The sequence below is a fragment of the Poecilia formosa genome, unplaced genomic scaffold, assembly GCF_000485575.1.
Source record: "Poecilia formosa unplaced genomic scaffold, Poecilia_formosa-5.1.2 Scaffold70, whole genome shotgun sequence".
In the NCBI taxonomy this organism is placed as follows: Eukaryota; Metazoa; Chordata; class Actinopteri; order Cyprinodontiformes; family Poeciliidae; genus Poecilia; species Poecilia formosa.
In genome coordinates, this window is record NW_006800009.1 from 1,176,734 (window position 1) to 1,200,590 (window position 23,857).

General features: G+C 37.8%; 1 protein-coding gene and 1 long non-coding RNA gene across 2 annotated transcripts in view; one reads left to right on the top strand and one right to left on the bottom strand.

Annotated features, from left to right (window-relative positions):
• Window positions 1-20,412, bottom strand: part of tmtops2b (teleost multiple tissue opsin 2b) — a 31,159-nt gene extending 10,747 nt beyond the window's left edge. Inside the window, exons 1-2 of the mRNA XM_007555441.2 lie at window positions 19,378-20,412; window positions 9,114-9,439 (exon numbers count right to left, since the gene is read on the bottom strand). Coding sequence (XP_007555503.1) covers window positions 9,114-9,439; window positions 19,378-19,744 — 693 coding nt within the window. The 5' untranslated portion in view covers window positions 19,745-20,412. The remainder of the gene's footprint in view (window positions 1-9,113; window positions 9,440-19,377) is intronic.
• Window positions 9,382-9,836, top strand: LOC107836619 (uncharacterized). The gene is made up of 2 exons (XR_001662565.1): window positions 9,382-9,473; window positions 9,557-9,836. It is a non-coding gene; the product is annotated as an uncharacterized LOC107836619 (long non-coding RNA).
• Window positions 20,413-23,857: the final 3,445 nt, after the last annotated feature.

Below are 23,857 nucleotides of genomic sequence, written 5' to 3' on the forward strand. Positions count from 1 at the left end.
AATAAAACTTAAGCTCAATATAAAATAACATTTCATAAATGCTATGGGATGGACTACATATGAAGGTGGTAGAAACCTGATTCAACAAATACACATGTGTATCTTTAAGAAGTCTGCTTTTCAACTCAAACTATTTGAAACAGACCCTCAAAGCCTGAACGCTGGACGGAGAGGTAAAGGTCAGGTAGTTTGAGGACTCCTGATTCCAGCTATTCCAACATGGTGGATGGATCAGGATAAGAACAAAGTTCAAACTAGTGCTGCATTGTCTAAGTTCAGCTGTGCCAGGTGTTCAAAAGGAAAAGTCGGGTGACTTCCTGGATGTCCTGGTGAAGGTTTACCCCACAACAAACCATTTCCTTCCAACAGCTCAGACATATTTTAGTATGTCAGCATTAATTTGGCTCAAAATTAAAAGGACTCATCCAGGTAGTACGAATCTCACATTTCTCACATAATTGTCCACTTAAGTCCAGACCCTCTTCTGGGCTTCAGTGGACAAGCATACATATGTTGGAAACAACAAACTATTAAGTAATGTAAGTCACAGTTTATGGTAGTAAGTTTTACTTCCTTTAAAAGTAATGATTCATTTTTTAAAAGTAAAGAGAATTCCAAGGTTATGAGTTACATTTCAAACAAGAATATGAGAAAATTCACATTTCATAAAGAAAATATGATCTATAAAAATCCATTCATTGCAACATAACCAATCATCATTAGAAATTACTAAAAATCAATACCTCTGTTTGTTTTCACTTCAGTTGAGTTGATTGAATTGTTTTCTAGTTAATTGCCAAATATTTTGCCAGATGTAATTACGTCTTCCTTTCTCCGTTCCTTCAGAACTTTTTATTAAAAGGATAAAACAAGAATGAAAGAAAAATTATGTTCACCCAGCCCAAGGTCAAATCAAAATTACTTCATCATGAAAGAAAGTTGTGTAGCTACACTAAAATGTTTCCCAAAATTCATATTTCAATGCAACTTTTCTTGTGAGTGAAATAATTTTTAAGTTTGACAGTCATATAATGTGTTTTTAAATGAAATTACAAAATTACTCTTGTAGAATATTGATATTTTATATGTCCTGGTTCATTAGATGAGAGAGCACTATGATCAGGTAAAACCTGGTTTGCTCTGACAATTTTCAAATAACAAATTGCCTTAAAAATAGTTTCTAACTATTCATTCTGTTTTTTAAAGAAGGGGAAAAGGGTTTGGAAGCTGAGGGTCATGTAAAATTGACTTTTTGAGCTTTACATCATGCTATCAATCTTATTCTCTCATCAAAAACATACCTGGAGTCTTGCTTTGATTCTTTCATGCATGTTTGAGAAATCCTTGAAACTCCCATTGTTTTTATAGGAACAGTTGTAAAAAGCATAATAGACAAACACTGTTGTGATCACACACTGAAGGCAGCGAGTCAGAAAGAGCAAGAGCTTCTTAAAGAAACAGAGTCCCAATTTCAAGGAGTCACATTGTGACCAATTTGGCTCTAGCCCTTTATTCTGCTTATTGGTCCTCATGATATGTATGTGAATGTATATGATTTTTGTATGTGTGTGTGCGTGTGTGTGTGCGCGTGTGCGTGTGTGTGCGTGTCTCACAATCAAGAGACTGATTTTTAACATCAACAGGGTAATAATATTCCAGTATGAAAGGGAGACCATGAAAGAATTGGTGTAAAATTTTATGAAAATTTAAGCTGCTCTCAGTTTTGATTTAAAAGTTTGTTTCTGAGAGGCTTCAAAGTTAAAAGACATTTTAATTTTTCACCATAGTCACACAAAAAATGTATGTGGTAGCATTTATATTTTAAACATTGTCTAATCCTTTCCATCTTGCAGAAAACCTTAAAGCGAATTCAGAATGTGCACCCAATTTATTATTTTTCCCCCATTTAAGATTTACCTGTGTTGCAGTGGACTTCATGTTCCGCTAGCAGTGCATGATCAATTTAATAATTTAATTACTGACTAGTCAGTAACAAACTTGAGAACTGAGTCTCCAGCTTTTGATAAAATAAAAAAAAAAATAAAACAACATAAAAACAGTCATTGTAAAAGGATAATGTTGGAAATAAACCACCTTAATACTATTTTTTTGTTTTTGCTACAATGAAGCCATTTGTGAATGACAGCAACTATGTGGAGAAAGGAAATGATTCTCAAGGTTTTAGCAACAATCAGTAACTACAGATCTATCAATATAATCAATCATTTCTAGTATAACAGGAGGTGGATCTTTTCAATTCCAACAATATTTAATGAGAATAAAAAGAATCCATATGAAAAGTTGAGGAAATAAGCAGAAAGGAAGCATAAATGTATAAATCGAAGCATGAAACTTTCAACCTCTTTTTGGATCAGGATGGAAAGTTTAAGACTTTTAAAAACCCAATATGGCTGCTGTGCATTTGTGATAACTCCCTTAGCAAACAGGTTATTTGCTCTTCTGAGAGTTTTTATTTAATTAAAGCACATCCACACATGCTAAATAAAAAAAAATTGTAAAGCTTATTTTATATTGAATGCAAAGTATAGGCTGACAGACTGCTAAAGCTTTAACTCATTGTAACTAGTTTGATCTCTGAGTGCAGAATTTGGCAAATCCTTTTTCAACCTTTGTCTAGAACAGAAGTTCCCAAACTGTGGGGCACGCCCCCTAGAGGGGGGAGGGGGGGCGGCACCGTGCCATTCCAGGGGGGGCGCCGGAAGCCGTCTGGATGAAAAACAAAACAAAACATGAACGTTGTATGCGCTGGGTTTTTACCTTAGAATGGCCAACTCTCTGTTATTCCTATGTCAATTTGGTACAGTAGAGGCTTCCACACTTCCCATATTTGTGTCCTCTGTCACTTTTATCAGCAGTTAAAACTGTTTAATCCATTGTTAACATGTTGTAACCTGTTTTTCCGAGCCGCCTTTAAACGCAACATGAGAGCTACGACACTCGCGCTGGGTTTACACCTGTGAAGGAGACCTGCTGCTGCTGGGCGGAGCTACGTAGGTTTGTGTTAGGATCATGGCAGCAAACCAGCAAAACTTTTCACAGTTTTCCCTCCAACCGACTGAGTTGAGTAAAGCTGTTGGATGCAGGTAATGTTAGCTAAAAGATGACTAGCTAATACATCACCTTAAGCTTAACAAGTGGCCTGTAGGCAGGTACCGATGTTGTTGTCTATACTCAGCTACGTACATTCATTTTTCCCCCCAAAAAGTCGATTCCCCCCCACCCACTCACAGCGTCGTGCAACCAGACAGCCATTTGTAATCCATAGGGGAATGTTTGGAAACCACTGGGGGGGCGCAGAAGAAAAAGTTTGGGAACCACTGGTCTCGAAGATGCTTCACTTGGGTGGATGTTTTCTTAGATCTGGTTTTCAACTTCAGAGCAATAATAAACGTAGAATAATTCGTTTTCAATTCAGTTTTCTGCTTTTGTTTCTACCTCAATGTTCCTAAAATAATCCTCACTTCACTCCCAGTGTCAGTTGCATCTCAATGTCCTTAACTACCATCTGTTTGGCTTTTATAAACGACAGATTACATCGAATTTGCTTCATATTTACCTCATAAATAACAGGTTTTACTATAAGTATCACTAAAGGCATCCCGAGTACCACTAGAAGTACTTGATCACGGGTTGAGAATTAAACATTGTGTTCTTCCGAGAATCATATAATATGAGCCTTTAAAGATTATAGTGAGATTACCATATTCATGATGTTCTTTATCTCCAGAAATGCTCCCTGTGGTCTCATGATACACATCCGCTTTCCTCTAAATGCCACTTTTCCTGAGAGCTTTCCCTGATGAGAATATAAATGATAGAATTTCACTGCTGTACTTTTTTTTCTTGTATCACTTGAGCTTCAGGTTTAAAGAAAGTCAAAATAGAAAAAAAGAGAATTTGAGAAGACAAGTAGAAGTCAGGTGGGGGTGATCAAATTGACTTGAATAAATGATTATTAGTAGTGCGGGTTATGAGCCAAACTGTCCTTCTTTCTACTGTGAGAATGATTTTTGAGAAAATTTTAGAGCTGGAAATCCTCCTAACAAACTGAAACAGACAACAAATGTCTCTTGTTTGGAACAGTTTCTATGAGAAGGCGTTTTTTTTTTTTTCTGTCTCAAAAGAATACGGCGGTATAGCTTAGTTTTGAAAAGCTGTAACTCTCTGGAAAGGACACACACTGCCATGTTTAATGAAAAATATAATGGCAGCATATCATCACAATTATTAAGCACATAGCAATTGATAAGCACAGTGAGGAACGGATTCAACAAGACAAAGATCGAAATACAGCTCAAAGAGATGAAGACTGACAAAAATTCAAGTTTCGAAATTGTCCAGACAGACCTCAACTAGACTGAAACAAGATGGGATCAACGTTAAGGAATATTTGAAAATCTCAACCTTCAGGATTGCTGATGCTCGGTTTCTCACCTCTGTCTTATAAAGCAACAATTTCATGACAAAATAACCCTAATCTGTTTTCAAAATTATCCACCCAGCTCCGGGTTCACTGACCTGGACCCAGGCTCCCAGTGGGACCCTACTGGGAAGCAGAACTGGTGCTGGTGGGGTGAACAAAAGCAATGTTGTAAATAATGGTGTGAGTTAATACAGCTACTGGTTGTTCTGCAAGTGATGTCTACTTAGTTAATCCACATACATCTTTTCCATTTTAGTTTCATTTATTTGTTTAATAAATGAGTATGAAATATCATGTGTGTTTTTAACAGTTTAAGACCAAATGACTTTATCATGTCCTGTTATCCTAAACCCAAGAATCAAAGAAGCATGTACCATGACTCGATGTAATCAAAGCACAACATAATTTAAAAACATGTTGTCAATTAAAAAATGATTAATCTTACTTCCATTATTTTTAAATTTGGATCTTGATTAGAGACTACTTAAATACGAAAGTGAAAAAGAACGCAGCACTAAATTTAGCTAATTCTGGATTTTGAGCTTTAGCTGAATTCATCTGTGGTTTTCCATGTGCTGCTTTTCCACTTCCTGCTGATTAATGTGTTGTAATTATCCTTGTTCATAAAGTTCATTAAAGAAATTCAGCACTAAAATAAGAGATAAATGACTTCAAACTGAATTACCATCAAGTATGACAAATCAATCCTTCTTTGCTTATAATGTAATTTCCACTCATTTGCATGTAATTATTGTGACAGAAGGTATAATCACAATGAAACAGATTCACATGCATTTGTTTACTCATTAGTGAAGTGACGGCTCAAAGACAAAGACAATAAATGTGATGAGTTAAGAGAATGTACTCCGTAACCCATGCAGATTTCTTAGGTTAGTAGGCACTTTGTGAAAGCTGCTTATTGATATGGTGGGGTCACTCTGAGGTCCAGAGTGCTTTACAATGGATTACAGCAACTCCACAACTCTCAACAAGCCTGGGCAGTTTAGGCTTTGTCAGAAAAGCAGGCCAGTCATAATCCCCCTGCAAAGTTCTCCTGCTCTCTGAAATAAAAGTCCAGTTAATTCATCTTGCAAATTATATGTCCAATCAAAAATACTTCTAGTAATGGAAATTAGTGTTGAGGCAAGAATCTGAGATTTATCAAAATGTATTTGAATGATCCTGCAACTGTTCTTGCCCTGCAGTAAGAAGGTCCTGGGTTCGAATCCCAGTCTTTCTACATGGAATCTGCATGTTTTTCTCAAGCATGCTTGGGTTTTCCTCAGGGGCTCCAGCCTCTTTTCACAGTCCAAATGTAAATGTTTGGTTAATTATCTAAAAAGCCTTTTTTGTCTCTTTGTTGCCCTGTGATGGACTGGTAATCTGTCCATAATGAATCCCACGTCTCACTGCTTGAGACAAACACCACCCCTCCTACTACCATGCAAGGATAAGTGGGTATAGCCGATGAATAAATGAATGAAAATCAGGTAACATATCATTAGGACTCAGGAGCATGCACAGTGCCTCATAAAAGCATGAGGCACTATATTTACAGATGATATGACCCAAAAAAAATCAAGTGCAGTTTGAATAAAATGAGCCTCAAGATGGATCCCTGAGGAACTCCACAGATAACAGGGGGGGTGAGATGGAGAAAAGTCTAATTTCAGCAGACCAGATTCCAAAACATAGTTTGGATGTGAATCAAAATGAAGAAAAAGAAAATCTTGAATCCTAACCCGACTCCAGAGTCAATCTAGAAGAATGTTGTCACCAAACCTTATGAAAAGCTGAAAAAAGATGTTACAAGTCTCTAACGTGTCCCTCCAACTCATGACAAGCAGCTCAAATTCTTATTTAATTTGTGAAATATTAATGTTTTTTTTTTTGTTTGTTTTTGTTTTTTTTGCTAGTGTGTACTCTTCTAAAGATGCATTTCCATGGTGACATGGCATGAAACATAAACCACACCAGCCAGAAGTGGCAGAGGCTTACTGGAGCGGCACACAAGGTGATAATCTCCAGCACCAACTATATGCAATACAAGATGACTTTATTTCTTAGTTTTGAATTTGTGCCCTCACATAGAAAGACACGCATACACGACCTATAAGTGGAAGTTTTTTGGCCGGGGGAAGGAGACGCTTTTAGCTCTTTATTTCCATATTAAGAGGGCAATAAAGTATGTCAAAAAATGAATAAATGTGCAATAAAATAATGTATTATGGAGCTGTAAAACACAGCCATTTCCCAAAGTCTCACATCAACAAAGACACAATGAAACCGATTCCTTTCTTGACTGTACATGCATATTTGGCAGGGAAATATGTTTATTTTCAGTTATCTATGGATACACAAACACAGGAGGATTACAACCTCGCCCGGAAGTTTCCAGTTCACTGATGCAGTTACCTACAGCACTCCCCTCTGTCTCTTTATGTGAAGTTTTGCCTTTAGGATGAAGTGATTTCATCTCAAAAAATGGATGCAGGCATAAAGCTTTCCGCTAAGCTGCTTAAGATGTTTTTCCTATTACCCAGCATAATACAGCTCAACTTAATGGGATTGTATTCAGGTTGTTTTTTCTTTTCTTTGTTTTTTTCTCTGTGTTTCCCAGCGTTTGTTGCATCTTACAGCAAACAGCTTCTCAATGCTAACTCAGCCAAGGTAGTAACCAAATTAACATTTCAGTGCATGGTGAGGAGTCATCCTGGCAGACTCTGAATACAGGCTAACAAATACGGACATCGGTCAACACTGGACATTTCTGGACACATTTTAAGGTTTACATGCACCAACAACCCTCCTTCCTCGATGCGGATAAAAATAGAAGAATGAAATTCCAGTCTACAAATCAGTGACCAGGGAATGCAAAAGACAAGACAGAAATATCTTCTCTTTGAACAAGGATGACCGCATCACAGTAATTGGTATGTAGCAACCAAAGAACATAATACACTAAAAATAGCGCAACAAGACTTATACATGCTATATTTCCACTGACTGAAGGTGAAATCTACTGAAATGCAGCTAATTTGGACACTTTGAAAATAACTCACAAATGACAGTGTTTTGTGTGAGAACAAACAGCAGTAGCTGCAGATGCATGTTTTTTCCCCAACTCATAACAAAGCAATAAGGTCAACACTAGGAGGTGCTTCAAGAGCACGTCCTGTATTTACAGTATTCTGAATCTTTAGTACATGGAGGATTTTAGCCAAACTTTTTCAATAAAAGTTTGAACATTTTTCTCATCGCTATCCAAGGAAGACTGGTCAGAATTGCTGCTTAAAAAGAAAATTGCTTCCTTAAAAAGAAAAACCATAAATCATAAACTGAATCTTTTCTTGCAGCAGCAGCAACATGAAAATCTTTTAGAAAATTTCACCTTCATCATGAGCATAAAAAACTCTCACATTTAAAATGTTTCTTTTTCAAAATGTTATCCTAACAATTCTTACAAAATAAATAGAATCAAACCCTTTTCTTCTTCCCCAAGGATCTTGAGGCACTAGTGGTCTCTATTAATCAGACAGGAAATGGGCAAAGAGACAATGGGGAAGACAGGCAGCAAAGGTCTCGAGTTCTGGAACTGAACTCCAGTCGATCTCCCACCAAACAAATTTCCAATTTATATTTACCTTTTTAAAGTTGATTACAGAGTCAAAGTTTAAACAAGTATGAGCTGGATATGGATAAGGAGTTTACTAAGCAATCCTGGGACTTTAGCATAATGACAAACTAAAATTTTACTGTTTGGCAACACAAACTCCAGCTGGCTGAAACAAAGGATCATTTAGCAGAGACACACCTCATGCCCAATGTTACGGATCTATGATGCTGTGGGCCCGTTTTTCCTCCAGAGGTTTTATTTGACATACAAATAAAATCCTGGGGTCTTCTAGCAATAAAACTAAAAAAATAGTTCACCATTGGATCTTTTAACAGGACACTGATCCAAATCCAAAATCAGGTTGATTTTGTGTCAGGTTGACCAATCATGGCCATCTCAGCGCAAAGAGAAATGGCCAAAGTTTCCCCTGCATGCTCTAATCTTGTGAAAAGTAACACAAAAAAAATACTATTTGATGTCCTATTGGTAAAGGACAGAATGTATTCGCAGAAGTGAAAATATTTGTAGAATTTTGTAAAAAATATACATAAATATTTCCTAAAGTGAGTTTTTTCAGTGTAAAATAATTCTACTATAAGAAAAGATGCATCATCTTATATTTAATACTTTTTCTCTTAACTAAGGACTCAATTAAATCTGGAGGGTGCTGTAAATTGACAAAAGCTTTTGGTGCTCTAGAGGTACATTTTAGGTATTAATTTAAAAAAAGCTTCATCCAAAGTATGTGTTAATCTTTGGTAAAGGCATATTTTTAGAATAACCGTTGCAAAACTGTGGATTAATAAAAAATTAAAAAAAACTAATAAAAAGCTGAAAGATGCTAAAAATAGTTGCGCGACAACATGCTTAAATTTAGTGAGATCATTGGTGATGTTTGAATACTTCACCAGAAATAGTAGCAGGACAAAGTTGCTCTGTGGAGCTGAAAATATTTGGAGCCACTGTTTGTAATTTTGTCTTCAACATTGCAGAATGACGAGCCACAATCGTTCCTCTACAAACAAACTTCGTGAATACCCAGCGCCACTGTACCTGTTTGACTGCCCAGAGCAGGCGGCTGTAGCAGTAGATCATCACGAGGATGGGCAGACCCAGGCAGAAGACAAACAGTGAGATGATGTAGGCATGTGACTCGGCGGTCTTAGCGGTCCAGGAGACGGAGCAGCTCGTTCCAGCCCCCTCTAAGCCGTAGCTGCTCCAGCCAAGCAGAGGAGGCACTGTCCAAAACAAGGAGTAAAGCCAAGACCCCCCAACAGCGAGCAGGGGCTTACGGTAGTCTGGTCCGCGCTTGTTGTAGACAGTCAGAGTGCTGTAGCGGTCATATGAGAGGATCACCAGTGAGATCAGCGAAACAATACCTGGGGAACAAAGATAGAGACGTGGAGGTGTGAGGTGCAGAGAGAGGGCTGGAGATCACAAACATATTCAACCAAATGCTGTAAGAGTTTTTGTTACGCTGAATTTTTCTTTTTTAGATAGCCTTCAACTTCACTAATTTTCCCCTGGGAATTTACTCACAAAGAAGCTAGCGCTGGTACGTCGCTGCTCCTCCAGATATGTGGCTAACAATAACAAACTAGAGACTTTAGCAGCAACCAAAAAATTTCTTATGACAGGTGATTAAATGAAGAGCTCCACTCAACCGTCAGCTGACTCCTTCATTTCTAGCACTCCGAGGTGCAGCAAAGCCTTCGCTGCTGCTTGAGTTAATGATTGCTCACTGAGCAATAAATTAAACCTGGTTCATCATTTCCACATGCGCTGATTTATGGTGATATTCTTTTCAAACTCGATTCTCTGACGGGTACTCTGACCACCAACCGCTTTGTTCTTGTCCAGTTTCTCTGAAATCCATGCACTGCCCTCACACATCTCAAACATTTTTGTTTTCGATGTACGGGTTTGAGTAAAGAGGAAAAGTACAAACGATAAACATGGTAAATGGCCAATAGTTGTATAGCGCTTCTGGTTCTGCTCTGCTCTGCATCCCCAGAACCAGAACCAAACTTGGAGAAGCAGCATTTAGATTCTCTGCACCACAAATCTGGAACAAACTGTCAGAAAACGGCAGAACAGCTGAAACACTGGGAGCCTTTAAAACAAGATTAGAGTTGCTTTTGAATGTTGGCCAACATGTTTGATGTGTCTTGACCGTTTTAATGATGGCACTCGTCAAAATGTAATGGTTGTCACTGGTTTGTCAATTGTTAACTGTATTCTTGAATGTATTCTTATTCTTGTGTTTTTATTATGCAAGGCACTTTGAACTAAATCAATGAAAAGTAGATCAGACCACTTTGTTAAACACCAACAGCCACGCCAAGTTCAAAGTTACTGTAACCTCCTTTCTTCCCCAATCCTGATACTCAGTTTGCTCACCAGCTTTCTTTAAAGTCTTCTTTCTTTCTAGATGCCTCAAGGCAACAAGTTGCTGCCATCGGATTTCTGATCTGCTGTTATGTAGCTGAACATTTTTCATAAAGGGTATCTGTATGGCGAGTAACTTCACCAGAAAAGTCTGACAAGGAGCTTTAATCAGAGATTAAAGAAAAAGAACCCAGTGAAAGTCTCTCTCCTTCTTGTGCTTTTCCTACTTTGTTCTGTTCGTAACAAGTTGTAGCAGCTCTCAGCTTAGCTGTCACTGCCAAAGGTTTCTAAGATGCACACCCCATGGGAAAAGAGTAAGCAGGAGGTACGGGTGGGCACAGGAGACAAGATCTGCACACATCCAGTGCCTAGTACTTCTCTGGTTTCTGGGAAAGACTCTAGTGGGATTGATGTCAAGTAGAATAAAGATTAATATCAGATATTCATGCTGCCTTTAGCACTTTGTTTAAGAAAATAGCAGGAGTATTTTTTTTTCTTTTTTAAGGTTCAGAAGGACTGAGTTACAACACAGCCAGGGGAGACTTTCATGCTACATGAAGCGTGTAACGAGGATTTCCATTGAGGAATTGCCTCTTTTCCTAAACAGTATGGAAGCTATTAAAATGCTGTCTGTGGCAAAAAAAAAAAAAAAAAAGGAAAAAAAATTTTAACTGATTTCCTTTGTTGTTTATATTTATTTCCTGGAGCATTTGCTGTTCTCATGATGATAATAATAATAATAATACCAATTTCAGTTTATTGATGTCATTGTCCGTATATGATGTTGGTTATTCTACCTGTATGCCTTCAGCTGGGGAGTAATTTCCCTTTTATTAGAAACATCTGCTTTTAGTTTGCGCCAGATTAGAAGTGAAACCCCCAACACTACGGCTCGCAGCTGGCTTTCACGCGGCGTGCAAATGGAGAAGCAGTTATCACAGGGCGGTAGCACCTGTTCAATTTCTGGATTTACAAAGTTTTTGTTTCTCATCAATCAGCCAAGTCAAGAGACGTTTACAACATTTTCAAAATCTTTTCATAGAGCATTAATATTTGAAAGGATATTTGTAACCAAACACACCGTAGTCATTTTGCCCATGAGGGTTAAAGCATCTGTGCTGCTGCTGTTAATCACAGGACTGATGTGTAATACCATCTGTTAAGCTTGTTTTCCACAATTAAATCCATCCTTAATGGCTATGATGTTACAGTATTTTAATTTGTCACTTAGCCACCATACAATTATGACTATGTTATGTAAATGAAAGCAAGGGAAATACAAGAAATATTTTAGTCACTTCTCTAATAATAACACACAGCTTAAGTCCTGTATGCTTTCATTATATTGCAATAATCCTGAGAAACAAAATAACAGTAAAAGCATTTCTACATGTTGCAACCTGTAGAAATGTATTCGTATTTCTTCTGAACTTATGATTGAACAACGTCTGCTCTGAGGGGAGAGCGTAGTTTCCAAAAGGGAAAAACTGCTTTTGGATAATCATCTCGAGAAAACAGAAAATATGCAAAAACTTTGCAATCTTTCCAGAAAGGGAATAAATTTCGGATTGGATTTTAAATAAATATACCTTTTGGACCATTTAGGCGATCAGGTTCGAGTCTAACCTGCAGAAACCAGAACCAAACATGGTTTATTTACCGCTGCTTTGTAAAGTCTTTTGCATGTTTGTTTGTTTTTTTGTTTTTTTCTTTCTTAGCCACCTGTAATATTAAAACTGTTTTTGTTTTAAGAATTTATTGCAAGAAGTTTATTGCTTCTTGCAATAAACACTTATTTTTTACATTTTGCAAAATTTTGTACATTTTGCAAATTAATATAATTTGTGATGAAAGTTTGAAAATTTTAGATGCAACTTGTTCAACCATATCATTCCAGACTTGCAGTAAATCAAAGCTAAAAGAAAACAACAAACGTCTCCACAAACAAATCAGCCAAACTACATGAAAAGCATCGAGCATAGAATTTCATCCATTAGTTGCCTTAACTTCTAAGGCACTACCATTAACCATAAAACCCAGAATCAGCAGCTGACCTCTAGTTTCATTTTTCTGAAATGTCTGCTATTGTCTCTTGTCTTTTGTGTGTTGAAAAATAAATGACAAGAGTGAAGGCTCAATCAAACTGTATCTACGACAAGAAAATCCCCCTGAAGGAAAAACAAGAAAATTGAAGATTTCTCTCTGCAGGTGGTCAGTTTGTTGTCTTTTAAGGATCAGCCTCTGCAGACTGAGGAATGAACAGACAGTCTTATTTAAAGGAACAACAGCAAGAGGAAATGTTTGAAGAAATTTTGTTAAGGTATAAAGTCAAATCAGTTTGTCTTCCTTAGTATTTTACAAACAGCACTTAATACTTAAATACAGGTTTGATACATATTTTCCAAATGATCTTGCAGATAAGCTGAACTATATATTGCACAAGTAAACAAAGTTGCACAGAGTTATTGTCCTGCACAGGCTGACAAAGCTAAGCAAATAAACAAAGGGGTCAGGCAAAGAAGGGACAAAAATACCAGAAAAAGGGATGATTGTCATATTTATCATATCTTAACACTGCATTGCATTACATTTAAGCTTGATACGCATCATTATGCAAAATATGAGCAAGACTGTTTCTTAAAAAGAAATGAACTGAGAAAGCTCTGGGGTTTATAAAGCAACATTACTTTAAGGTAAAACAAGTTTCCGTTGCTTTCTCATGTCGCTGAAGCAGTTTTACTTTCTGTAGTTGCCTGACATTATAGATGTACCAACTTTAGCAATTACATGCTTTATTTAATTAGCTTTTTATCAGTTCTCTGTAGCATTTAACTGTGCCAGGATTTAAATTAAAAACGTAACACAAAAGGTAAATTACATGCCAAACGTTTATTGAAATTCATAACAGCAGTAGCACTAAGACCAACTCATGGCCATTTTCTGTTCTTAATTCTTTTATTTTACACAATACAAATGCTCACTCAGATTTTTGCGTGGAAGCTTTCATATTTTAAGTTCCCTATTTCTACTTGCAGAAATGTAGGGAATAGGGAATTGATCGGGATGTACTGAAAGGAAAGCCGGAGCTGACTTTCGTCATGAGACCGCTCAGCCTGACAGAGTTTATCAGTTTTCTGTATTGTGGCTCTTTGCCTGGGGCCAAATTCATGGCTGGCACAAGTGCGCCAGTCAGTTGCCCCAATTACAAGATCTATCTATTGCTGATTGACATCATGTGAATTGGGTGAACCCACTGGGCGTGTAGGACAAAATTACAAATTGCCTTTTGAGTAAATGCAATTAACCAACGTCGTGTCAAGCTGACCTGGGTTATTGCTTGTACTCACAGACAATAGGTGCAGACCTCAAGCGTAGACTGCAAAGTGGCGCAGCGTAGAATGGGTAACGTCTTGATGAGTAAATTCACGTTGTGGTCCAAATATTAGCACCAGTGAATCGGGGGTATTTAAATGGGAATAAGTCAAGGGAGGTGTGTGGTTTACCCTCACATATGACCAGTTAAAAATCGATCGGGGATGTACTCAAAGGAAATCATGAGACCGCTCAGCCTGACCGAGTCAAAAAAGCCAGATGCAGCAAAGACTGCAGTGAAAAACTGAGGCTTCTTCCCAGTACAGGCCACAGGAAACATGAGATAAGAGATCAAAAATAAAAGAAGAATACAATTACTGAGGGCATGCAGTATGTCACAGAAACAACTCAATCTATTTGTTGCTCTAAACAACCAGCAGATTGAAAGCAGATGAACACCCTTCCCTACACCCAGGATGTTTGAGCCTGTGCAACAAGCAACTGAACGAGACCTATTCGACAAATAAAAGTGAAACATCTTTTGAAGAACATATGAAGAGTTCCTTTCTATAAAAAACAAAAGGCTTTAATCGAGAAAAAAACTATGTAAAAGATTGTATACATTATATAAATCACAATACAACAGTGTATTTATAGGAGTAAGTCTGTTTTTTTTTTGTTTTGTTTTTTTCTCAACATTTGGCAATGTTAAGATCCCCTGTAGCGACATACCATGCTGGTATGTCGCTACCAGCATGGTAGCGACATACCATGCTGGTAGCATGGCCGAGTTACAAAGAAGACCGTGTCGTTTTAAAAAAAAAACATGCTTACTTGAAACGAACACTATCCGCAGACAGGCATGCTGCGGAAGCCGGCAACAGGTAGGCAGGAATCTCACACGTACAAGGTAAAAGTCAAGACATAAAGACTGAAAGCAGATGAGCATGAGTCATCCCACTGAGGCCAGCTCCTGGCATTTGGTTCCATATAGAAAAGCAAAAGGTAAACAGATTGAAAAGGTGATTGCACAGCAGATGAGATATGACACAGATGTTGGAAAAGATGGCAGATGTCTGTGTCTTTGCCATTCCTCAGGAGAATAGATGAGATCCTTTGTGCGCCTTGCTTGATTTTTATCCCTGTTTGAATCGAGCCGGCTGGAGCATATGGTGATCAATCGTGACGTTGCAACTTAATGCAAATTAATCTTTGATTATGATTCTCTGGTTAGTCTCCTGGCAATCTTATCTGAAGTAAAAGCAAAAAAAAGCAAGAACGATGTCTTGCTGAAATAAATTATTAAAGTTAAGATTTATTATGTTTGATTGGCACCCACAAAAGCTGTGAATGATTGTGTACTGCTGCCCCAACAAAGGAATGATTTGGTAAAATGCCAAAAGACTTTCCAGTTCCAGGTTCAATTACTATCTAAACCTCAAAATATGAGCACAAAGACCAACTTCGTACTTTTTTTGTACGTTTGAAAGGAAAAGACTTTCATTTCTAAGAATCAAGGCCTGCATTCCACCAGATATGCCCGTACCATGACACAACAGAATATACAGGAAAATTCAGAAGGGCAGTGGATCAAGCTTTGTTCATGCAGAAATCATGCGCCTTCCGTGCAGCACAGACGCCAGAGGCAAGATGAAGTCCAAACACCTGCTCATTTTTAACACAGCATGAAATATTCAATGCTTCTGGATATGAAATTATCATAATGCTTCACCAAAATCCCCCACTCTGAAATTATAAGAAAGCAAACAAACATGAATATAGAAACAAATAAGACTAAGTTCAAAACTGCTCCATAGGTGCAGAGAAATTAGAGATATTTTGATGGAAATGTACTTGTCTCAATAAACCTTTTCAAGTCTTTTGTTCTGTATGCAGAGAGTTGCTTAAGATTTTGTCATGTTAAACCAAAAGTTTTGTTGGATTTATGCAATGCAACTGAGGTCAGCAACCTTTATAATCCAGAGATATTTTTGCTCTTGATCTTCCAAAAGAAAAAGTTGTTTTAATAAAGATGGGCTATTAAATGTTTTTGAACACTTGCTAATAAAAGAAATTTATTCTGTGATTAAATTATATAAAATAATTATTAAATACAATTTTAGGTTTAAAGCCAGGAAAAATAGCAAACCTGTACAAAAGCAAAGTAATGATTTTTTTTTTGCATCTAGAGCATGGAAAACAAAAAAACATGTAAATTCAAGTCTAATGACAAGAATCTTTTGACTATGCAAAGAAACGATTCCTTGTGCCAACTGTCAGTGTCTGAAAACTGAAAATGTCCATAAAATTATAGCAAAAAATGCTCAAAGTGGACTTTTTAAAATGTTCCTGTACCCTCCGCTGTTTATCATTTCAGTGTTACTTCATTTAGGAGTAAGAATCTGAGAATAAAAATCAGAGCAAACAGAGTCCACTTGTAAATAATTTAATTTTAGAATAAGTGCAGTGGTTTTGTGAAAGCCTCAGAGGTTTTTTGGAGAAGATAAGAGAACAAACTACATCATGAAGGCCAAGAAACAGAGCAGACCATTCAGGGATGAAGTTGTAGAAATGCTAAAAGCAGAGTTAGCTTATGAAACAACATTTCAACCTTGAGCAAGTCACAGAGCTGTCTTCAGTCAATCACATGAACAAGGAAAGTGAATGGCACAGCAGCACGCCTGCCAGGATAAGCTACGTTCACACAGCAGGTGAATGTGACCCTAATCTGATATTTTTGCCCGTGAAAAAGTCAGACCCAATTTGCCATTTTCCTTTGACATAGCAAAGATGCATAAAATCCACATAATTTACAAAGAGGTTTGTGGCCATAATGAGTCAAAATGTGAAAAGGTTCAATGTGTATATATGATTACTTTTGCAAGGCATTGTATATCAGCTAAAGGCAGCAAAATTAACAAGCCGTCTGCGTCGGTTGTCGACACGCTTGACATTATTGAAAGTGGAAAACCAGAAATTATCTGAAGCCTGACAGCAAATTATGAAAGCTTTAAAAATCACGCCTTGAAATAAGCATTTGCTGTCCGTGTTGCCTCTTGTACTTTGCAGCTAATGGAATCTATTTGCAACACTTCAGAATGACATTTGGTCTTTCACTTGCAGCTCAAGCCTAAACCACTGCCTGTCAATTAACATAGCAGAATGACAGGCAAGGTAGGTAAAATTTGTAGAAATGGCAGGTAAAATGCTGATTAAGAACTTTGCCATTACATTTAACATCAGGGGACATATGTAGCTGTTTGCCTGTTGGTTCTGGTCAAATCATGCAAAAGAAAATGTCCATTTTGAAGCTCTTCAGGTAAGTGATGCTCTGAGCCGAAGGATTTTCTAGTAATTGGTAAAACGAAATTAGTTTTTGGGCTTTACAAGCTCTGGTTTATTTGTTCACTCACACCTGATGGCCCAGTCTCCTGGGACTTCACATTGATATCAGCTGTTCAGCTAGTATCCCTGCAATATGCAGCTAACAAGAATGCAAATGAGCTCAGCAGTCTTATCTAATATTTCCAGAAGCAGTTACTGGAGAATCCAATTTGTTACTCTGTCACACCACCTTCTGGACAGATACACAAAAAGTCTTCAGCCACAGTCTCTGCAATCCCCAGCATCGGCATCAAAACATGTACATAAAAAAAACTAACTTTAGTGTTTGTCTTTAAGGGAAAGTGTATCTTGAACATGGTGAGATAGTTTGTAAAAATTGGATTTTAGTTTTCTATAGTGAGTGCAGATTTGAGCAGACATTTTAAGTGATAACTAAATAAGGTATTTTTCACCATTTTCAAACTGTCACAGTTGCAGTTTGTGCATCGCAGTGCAAACAATATGGTAAATAAAACTCTCTCGCTCTGCAGTAAAAGTCCCTCATGAAAAAAATGCAACAGATTTAACCCAACTCTGAAATATTCAGTAATAATATAACACTTGCTAATGTGCATGTCAGAATAATAGCGTGTCATCTTCTAATCTTGCCCAAACTGTCAGAAACTATTAGTTAAACAACCGCCTTAAAGCTCTGAATGAAAGCAAATTTGCCGCATTTAAAATAATTGTTTTTATAATTGCACTGCTACCCAAGTAGAAACAACATTAGTGCCTCTAATCTCCATCAGCCTCTCTGTCCCGGTTGTACAACAAGAGAAAAATACTTCCAGCGCAGCATCTAATTAGGTTTGACAATTTAAGAGATTTGCTGCCATTTCAAACTTTACTGAAATAGGTAGCTTATTGAAAAGCTCTATTCATTTCAACTGGTTTATAATCTGTACTGTATGTTAAAATAACTATAACTAGAGAGACTGCTGAAGGTCAGAATGGAGCAATTATCTATTGATGCACTCTTGCTTCCCCACCTGTTGCTGCCAGTCAGATGGCTGAAAGGCAACACATCTACCTTAATTGCAAGAGTTTATTTCAGATGTGTAAAATGATCATGAAACACAGAGATAGTTAATGAGTGGAAACCAAAGATCCTTCAACTTTAAGGTAGCCAGGGAGTGTGCAGTGCCTAATAACCTGGCACTGTCTATGTCTGTGATCTGGCCAACTGCAACAACCCCAGATCACAGCAGTACCCCTTCAGGCTTTTGCAGAAAGTATGATGGGTGCATCATTTCCTCTGCCTCTCTTCTTCTGTAACAGGGTAAAATCTGGATTCATCAACACACATGGCATTTTTCCATTGATCCAGACTCCAATCTTTATGCTGCCCAGCAAAGTTTTTCCCTGGTTACCCTCACAGATCCGCTTCGTCCCAATTCCTTGAGCTTCCTTCGCACTATGTGTGGAAACGTTCTTACTTTCACTACTGAAAAAAAAAACCCTGTGAGTTCTACTGTGTTTGGTTTCACCACACATTTAAGAAATTGCTAATCATAATCTTTAAAGTTTATTTTTTACAAACACACTTCTTATTGTAAATATGGTGGTTCCCCCACTATCATTCCTGTTCTAAATAATGCATTGGAAGGTTTTTCACCAAATTTTGGAAGTTCCAGCAATCCCCTTAGATGTTTTCATTACTGGATTACTATTCATCAAGTCTTTCTAAAATAAATGAACATATTTTTCCTGACCACATGGATGTGTCTGCTGACATGGTTGTTTAAGAAACGAGGCTGATCACTGCTACCAGCTGAAATATGATCATCTATCCTATAATTATCCAAAACCATATCTGCTTTGCTAAATATGGGTAGCGACTGTTTGCTTTAGGGCTTTATAGACAGGCAGTATGTTAGTAGCTGACAGGATTTCATTGTGAAGTCAAGTCAGCCATCCTTCTTTTTTTAAATGCACCATAAAGTTATAGTTAAAGAAACTACAGATACATGTAAAAACTGTAGCTATTCCAAGTCTAAAAGGGAATTTGTTTAACAAAAATATCACTCTGTTCCCTCTTCCCTCCTGTGACATCTGTCTCTTGCATGTACATTGTACATGTGTCCCTCATGTAGGATTTATGCCAATTTCATTGGTCATTTGTGTTTGTATCACTCAAATAATAAAAAAGTAAAAATCAACGCATTAAATCAAAAAACGAAACTGAGTTGGACACGTTCTGCTGGAGATTGTGAGAGCAGAAGAAGACACGTACCGAAGCAGGAGTTGATGAAGCCGTACCAGCTGCAGCCGCCGCGCCCCAGCAGCCACTTTCCCCGGATGCTGGAGGCGAAGCTGAGCGTGGTTCCAAACAAACACACCAGCATGTCGCTGACGCTGATGTTCAGCAGCAGCATGTTCACCGGCGTGCGCAGCTTCTTGTATTTGCAGAACAGCAGCAGGACTATGAAGTTGTTCAGGAAGCCGAAAGTCATGATGAAGCCCAGGACGACGGAAAGCACGACGAAGCCCGCCGGGGAGAGCTTCGCCGCGCCCGCGGACGCGTCGCCGGGCTCCAGGTCATCGCTCTGGTTGAAGCTGTAATTCACAGCACCCTGACCTGAAAACATCCTGTGGTCCATTCATCTAACTCTGTCTTTGATCTGGAGGAGTTTGGTCGCACTGGACAAAGCAACCGTGCGACTCATTTCATACGTGGAAAGTTTTGTTTTCTTTTGTTTTTGTTTTTTTTAAGAAAAGCGGTATTTTTCCTCAAGTTTTTCCCTGGGCTGATTTTGCTCGCACAACCTGAGAGCCTCGCGTTAAGTTCAAAACGCACATACCTCCAAAATGAAAACTCCTTTCCAAGAAGAAAAAAGAAAGGGGGCTGGGGGGGGGAGGGCACCTGTTAACCTCAATGCATCACTCCTTCTGTGTTCAGCGCGCAGAGATCAGATCAGCTTCTGCTGATGAGCCTCACATTTCTGCTAAAAAGTCAACACCGTGCCAGGTCAAATTGAAGCAGGATACTACTGTATTAATGCTTCGGGGAAGCCTGTCATCTTCAAGTGCATTAGAGTTGATTGTAATCCGTCCTCACAGTGCAGACTCCAGCAGGATTAACATGCAGTGGTTTCCAGCAGCTTTAAAGGCACGGCTGCTCTTACGTCACGAAAGACCGTGGCAGTCTGGGGAGGCGCGTGCGTGTTTTTGTGGCATTTATTTTAACGCGAAATACGCATTTAAAATGAAAACATTTCCATTAATTTATATCAACAAGGCTTTCAATTTTGATGTGTTGGTTCATATTGGGGGGGGGAAAGGGACTGTCTTGGTTACACAGAGGTTAACAAATGTAAAAGAAGTGTTTTCATTCAGAGTTAATTATCTGAATGAAAAGAAAGTTTAAAAAGAAAAAAAAAACATCAGCTGGTGTGAATATTGGCTGAAAAGCCTGGGGCAAGTAGATGAAGCAGCATAAATGACAAAAAAAATAAGATGCAGTGCAGATGCCCGTGGGTGGTTTTACATCACAGCCTACGGTATCATTACATCAAGAGGGGCAGAAGTGCTGAAAACAACAAAAAAAGACGAGGTTTGTTGAAGATAGTATGTTTTTTGTTTGTTTGTTTGTTTGTTTTTTCCCCAGTCCAGACTTAATTAATTAAACGAGATCAAACCTTTAAAAAATGTCATTGATGACCCCAGGTCAGGGCAGTAACTTTTTAGGGTGGTAAAGCTCAAAGAAAATAACTTTAACATACACACACACACACACACACACACACACACACACACACACACACACACGCATATGCTCACACCCACAAGCGCACGTGCACACACATCAGCCATCTTTCTTCTTTTGATAAATGAAACTACTTGCTGTATTTACTACGGTTATTCTTGTCTGAATGTTTTGAGTGTAAAAAAAAACTTAAAGTAAATTTTAAAAAAAAAAGAAAGAAAAACTGTTTCCCAACATTGTTCATGTTTGTCTGATATTAACACATATTGGCTCTCACCTTCAGCTGGAGTTTGGTTTCTCATATCTCTCAGAATGACGTGCTGTCCATGTTTCTGTCAGAATGTCATTGCTCACTGTCAGCTTTGTTGGGTAGATAAGGTTTATTCTTTGGAAAGTACACTCAAACTTCCCTTTTATTAGCAAACAGTCCAACTCTCATCAAAGCTGCACACTAAGTGCACAAACTACACAACTCTTCGACAGAGAATCCTTTTAATGATTTATTTTAATCTCTCTGCCACTTGTTTCTGAGTCACTATGTTTGTTTTGTTATAGAATTGTTTTGAATTTGCACTATAGCTTCACAAGAGCTGTGGCACGACCCCACTTAGCAGTAAATACCTTTTGATGCTGATACTCTCGCTCGACATTTCCAAGCGAAGATTGCTCAAGAAAATTGTAAATTAGTTCTGTTAATGTAGCTACACAGCAGGAGTTCTTGTTGTAATAATATCAGGGTCAGAGCATGCAAGGCAAATCTTTATTTTGCATGTTTTTATGCTAATTTCGGTCATTAACAGCTGTCAGATGTCCCAACTCCCCCGGCAGATGGGATGTTCAGAAAAATCATCCCTGAGGGACATCAGTATGCAATTATATAACCACGTTAAACATGTCAAAGATGATCTGGTGTAAACGGTCATGAATGTCTTTCATTTGAAATTACGTTAACTCACTGCTTCCAACATTAAATTTTTAGTTTTCCACTCTGTCTGCTGAGGGAGTGATGTTTGATAAAGATGAAGGTTTTTTTTGTTTTCATCATCTTCCCAGAACAAACAAACCTTTTAAAGTGAAATTGCCTTTTTATAAGAAGTTACTTTTTAAAATCAAGCATTTATATACATGCTCACTGCTGTTAATAGTTCAAGTAAGTTTATATATATATATATATATATATATATATATATATTTTTTTTTTTTTTACAGAGATAAACCTATATTGCTTATTATGTAGGCAGGTTTCAACAATGTCATGTCCCTTTTCCTACAGTTTCCCCAAAACTAAAATGAATGGACAGATAAAATCTGAGAAGCCCCTCTGCAACCATTTTTCAACTTCATAAGCTTAAAATTGGTTAATGATACACAATCCTGGAGAGCTTGGCACATAAAATCAGTAAATTATTCAAATATTATGGTTTGATTCCCAAAACAAGACAGCTTTTGTCAAGAGTGCTACTCTCTTTGCCAAAAGTCCACACTGTATTTAGTGCTCTGAATTAAAATTTGAAACATGTTTAGTTGATTTTAGTGATGTATTTAAGTGTTAACACTGTGAACGCTGTGATACTAAAGATGACTACCTGGGTGTAGTGCTGTGTTTGCACCAATTCCCTGAGTTGTATAAATTAAATTTAACAGAAAACCTCTAAAGGAATTAAAACTGGGAGATGACTGAAACAAAAATACTGTGAATATTGAGCCAATAAGAGGTGCTTATCACCTAGGGCCATTTCTTTGTGTGTATATTTCTGTCCTGGTAGTTTATATTTGTACTTTAGGTAAACAAGGCCCCAGTAAATCTATCTTGATTGCTAGAAAAGATCCCTGTGGCATAAATGCACCCTTAGATTATGTTAGAGTTTGAATTAAATAATCTACTTTAAATTCAACACCCTTAGGAGGTAAACAAAAACGAGAGGCATCCTCCTGCCAGTCTAAATACATCAAATGGACAACTACTGCCCAACTGAGAAAAACTAATTGAATTATATATTCGGCTGAGTACTGATTATCTTCCTAATTACAATAAAAGGATTCAACTTGATTACTGTCCAGCAACACATCCCATCTCCACAGCTGGATTTACCTAGCAGCCTATTTTGATTCGCCTATTGGATCATTACCTACCTGTTTCTGCTCACAGGTTGCAAAAACAAAGCCAATAGGTAATATTGCAAATCAAAACAAACAGGACACGAGAAATATGGGTAGATGCAAAATATGTACATAATACTGTCATTTCCAGCCATCAAGCAAAGGCCTCCAGGGGTCACTGACTTTCCCACCTGCCCTTGGGTGAGAGGCAGAGAATAGGCTGGACCTGCACTGCTCTGTCAGATGGATTAGCATGAATCAGACAAGCACACAGCAGCTGCCAGGTTAGAAACACAGAATAACCTGGGCAAATGGGCTTTACCCAGGTTTACCCAGGAACCAAATGCACCACTGCTTTGTCTTTACACCACGGGATGTGTTGTTTACACATGTGCTTTAGTTTTTTGGTAACTAAAGCACAATGTTTCTGAATCGATATGGAGGAACTTGCACTGCTAACAGCCGAGATCAAGATCCCAAAAGCACTTCTGTGACATCTACAGTATATCCTGATGCTGTGGTGAATATCTGAGGTAAAACCCAGAGCAGTAATTGAAGTAGGGGAGATTAAAACCACCTATCAATTCACTGATCTCCTGTCTGAAAGAAGACTATGCGTCATTGATTTGGACAAGAGAAACACAATTTTGTTTTGTTGTGTATTTTTTTTTATGTCAAATAGAGATAAATACTTGTAGATCGTGATTTTTAAGAAATACAATTTAAAGCTTTTCCTCAAGGGCCAATACCTTGCATGTTTCAGAACTTTCCTTGTCTTAAAATACCTCAATTAGTTCATTACCTGACCTGTATGGCATGTGATGACATGCAGTGATTGAACATGAACATGGATGGATGTGTCTGAATCAAAAAGCAAAGCACACACAAGAGGCAGGTTGGCAAATAA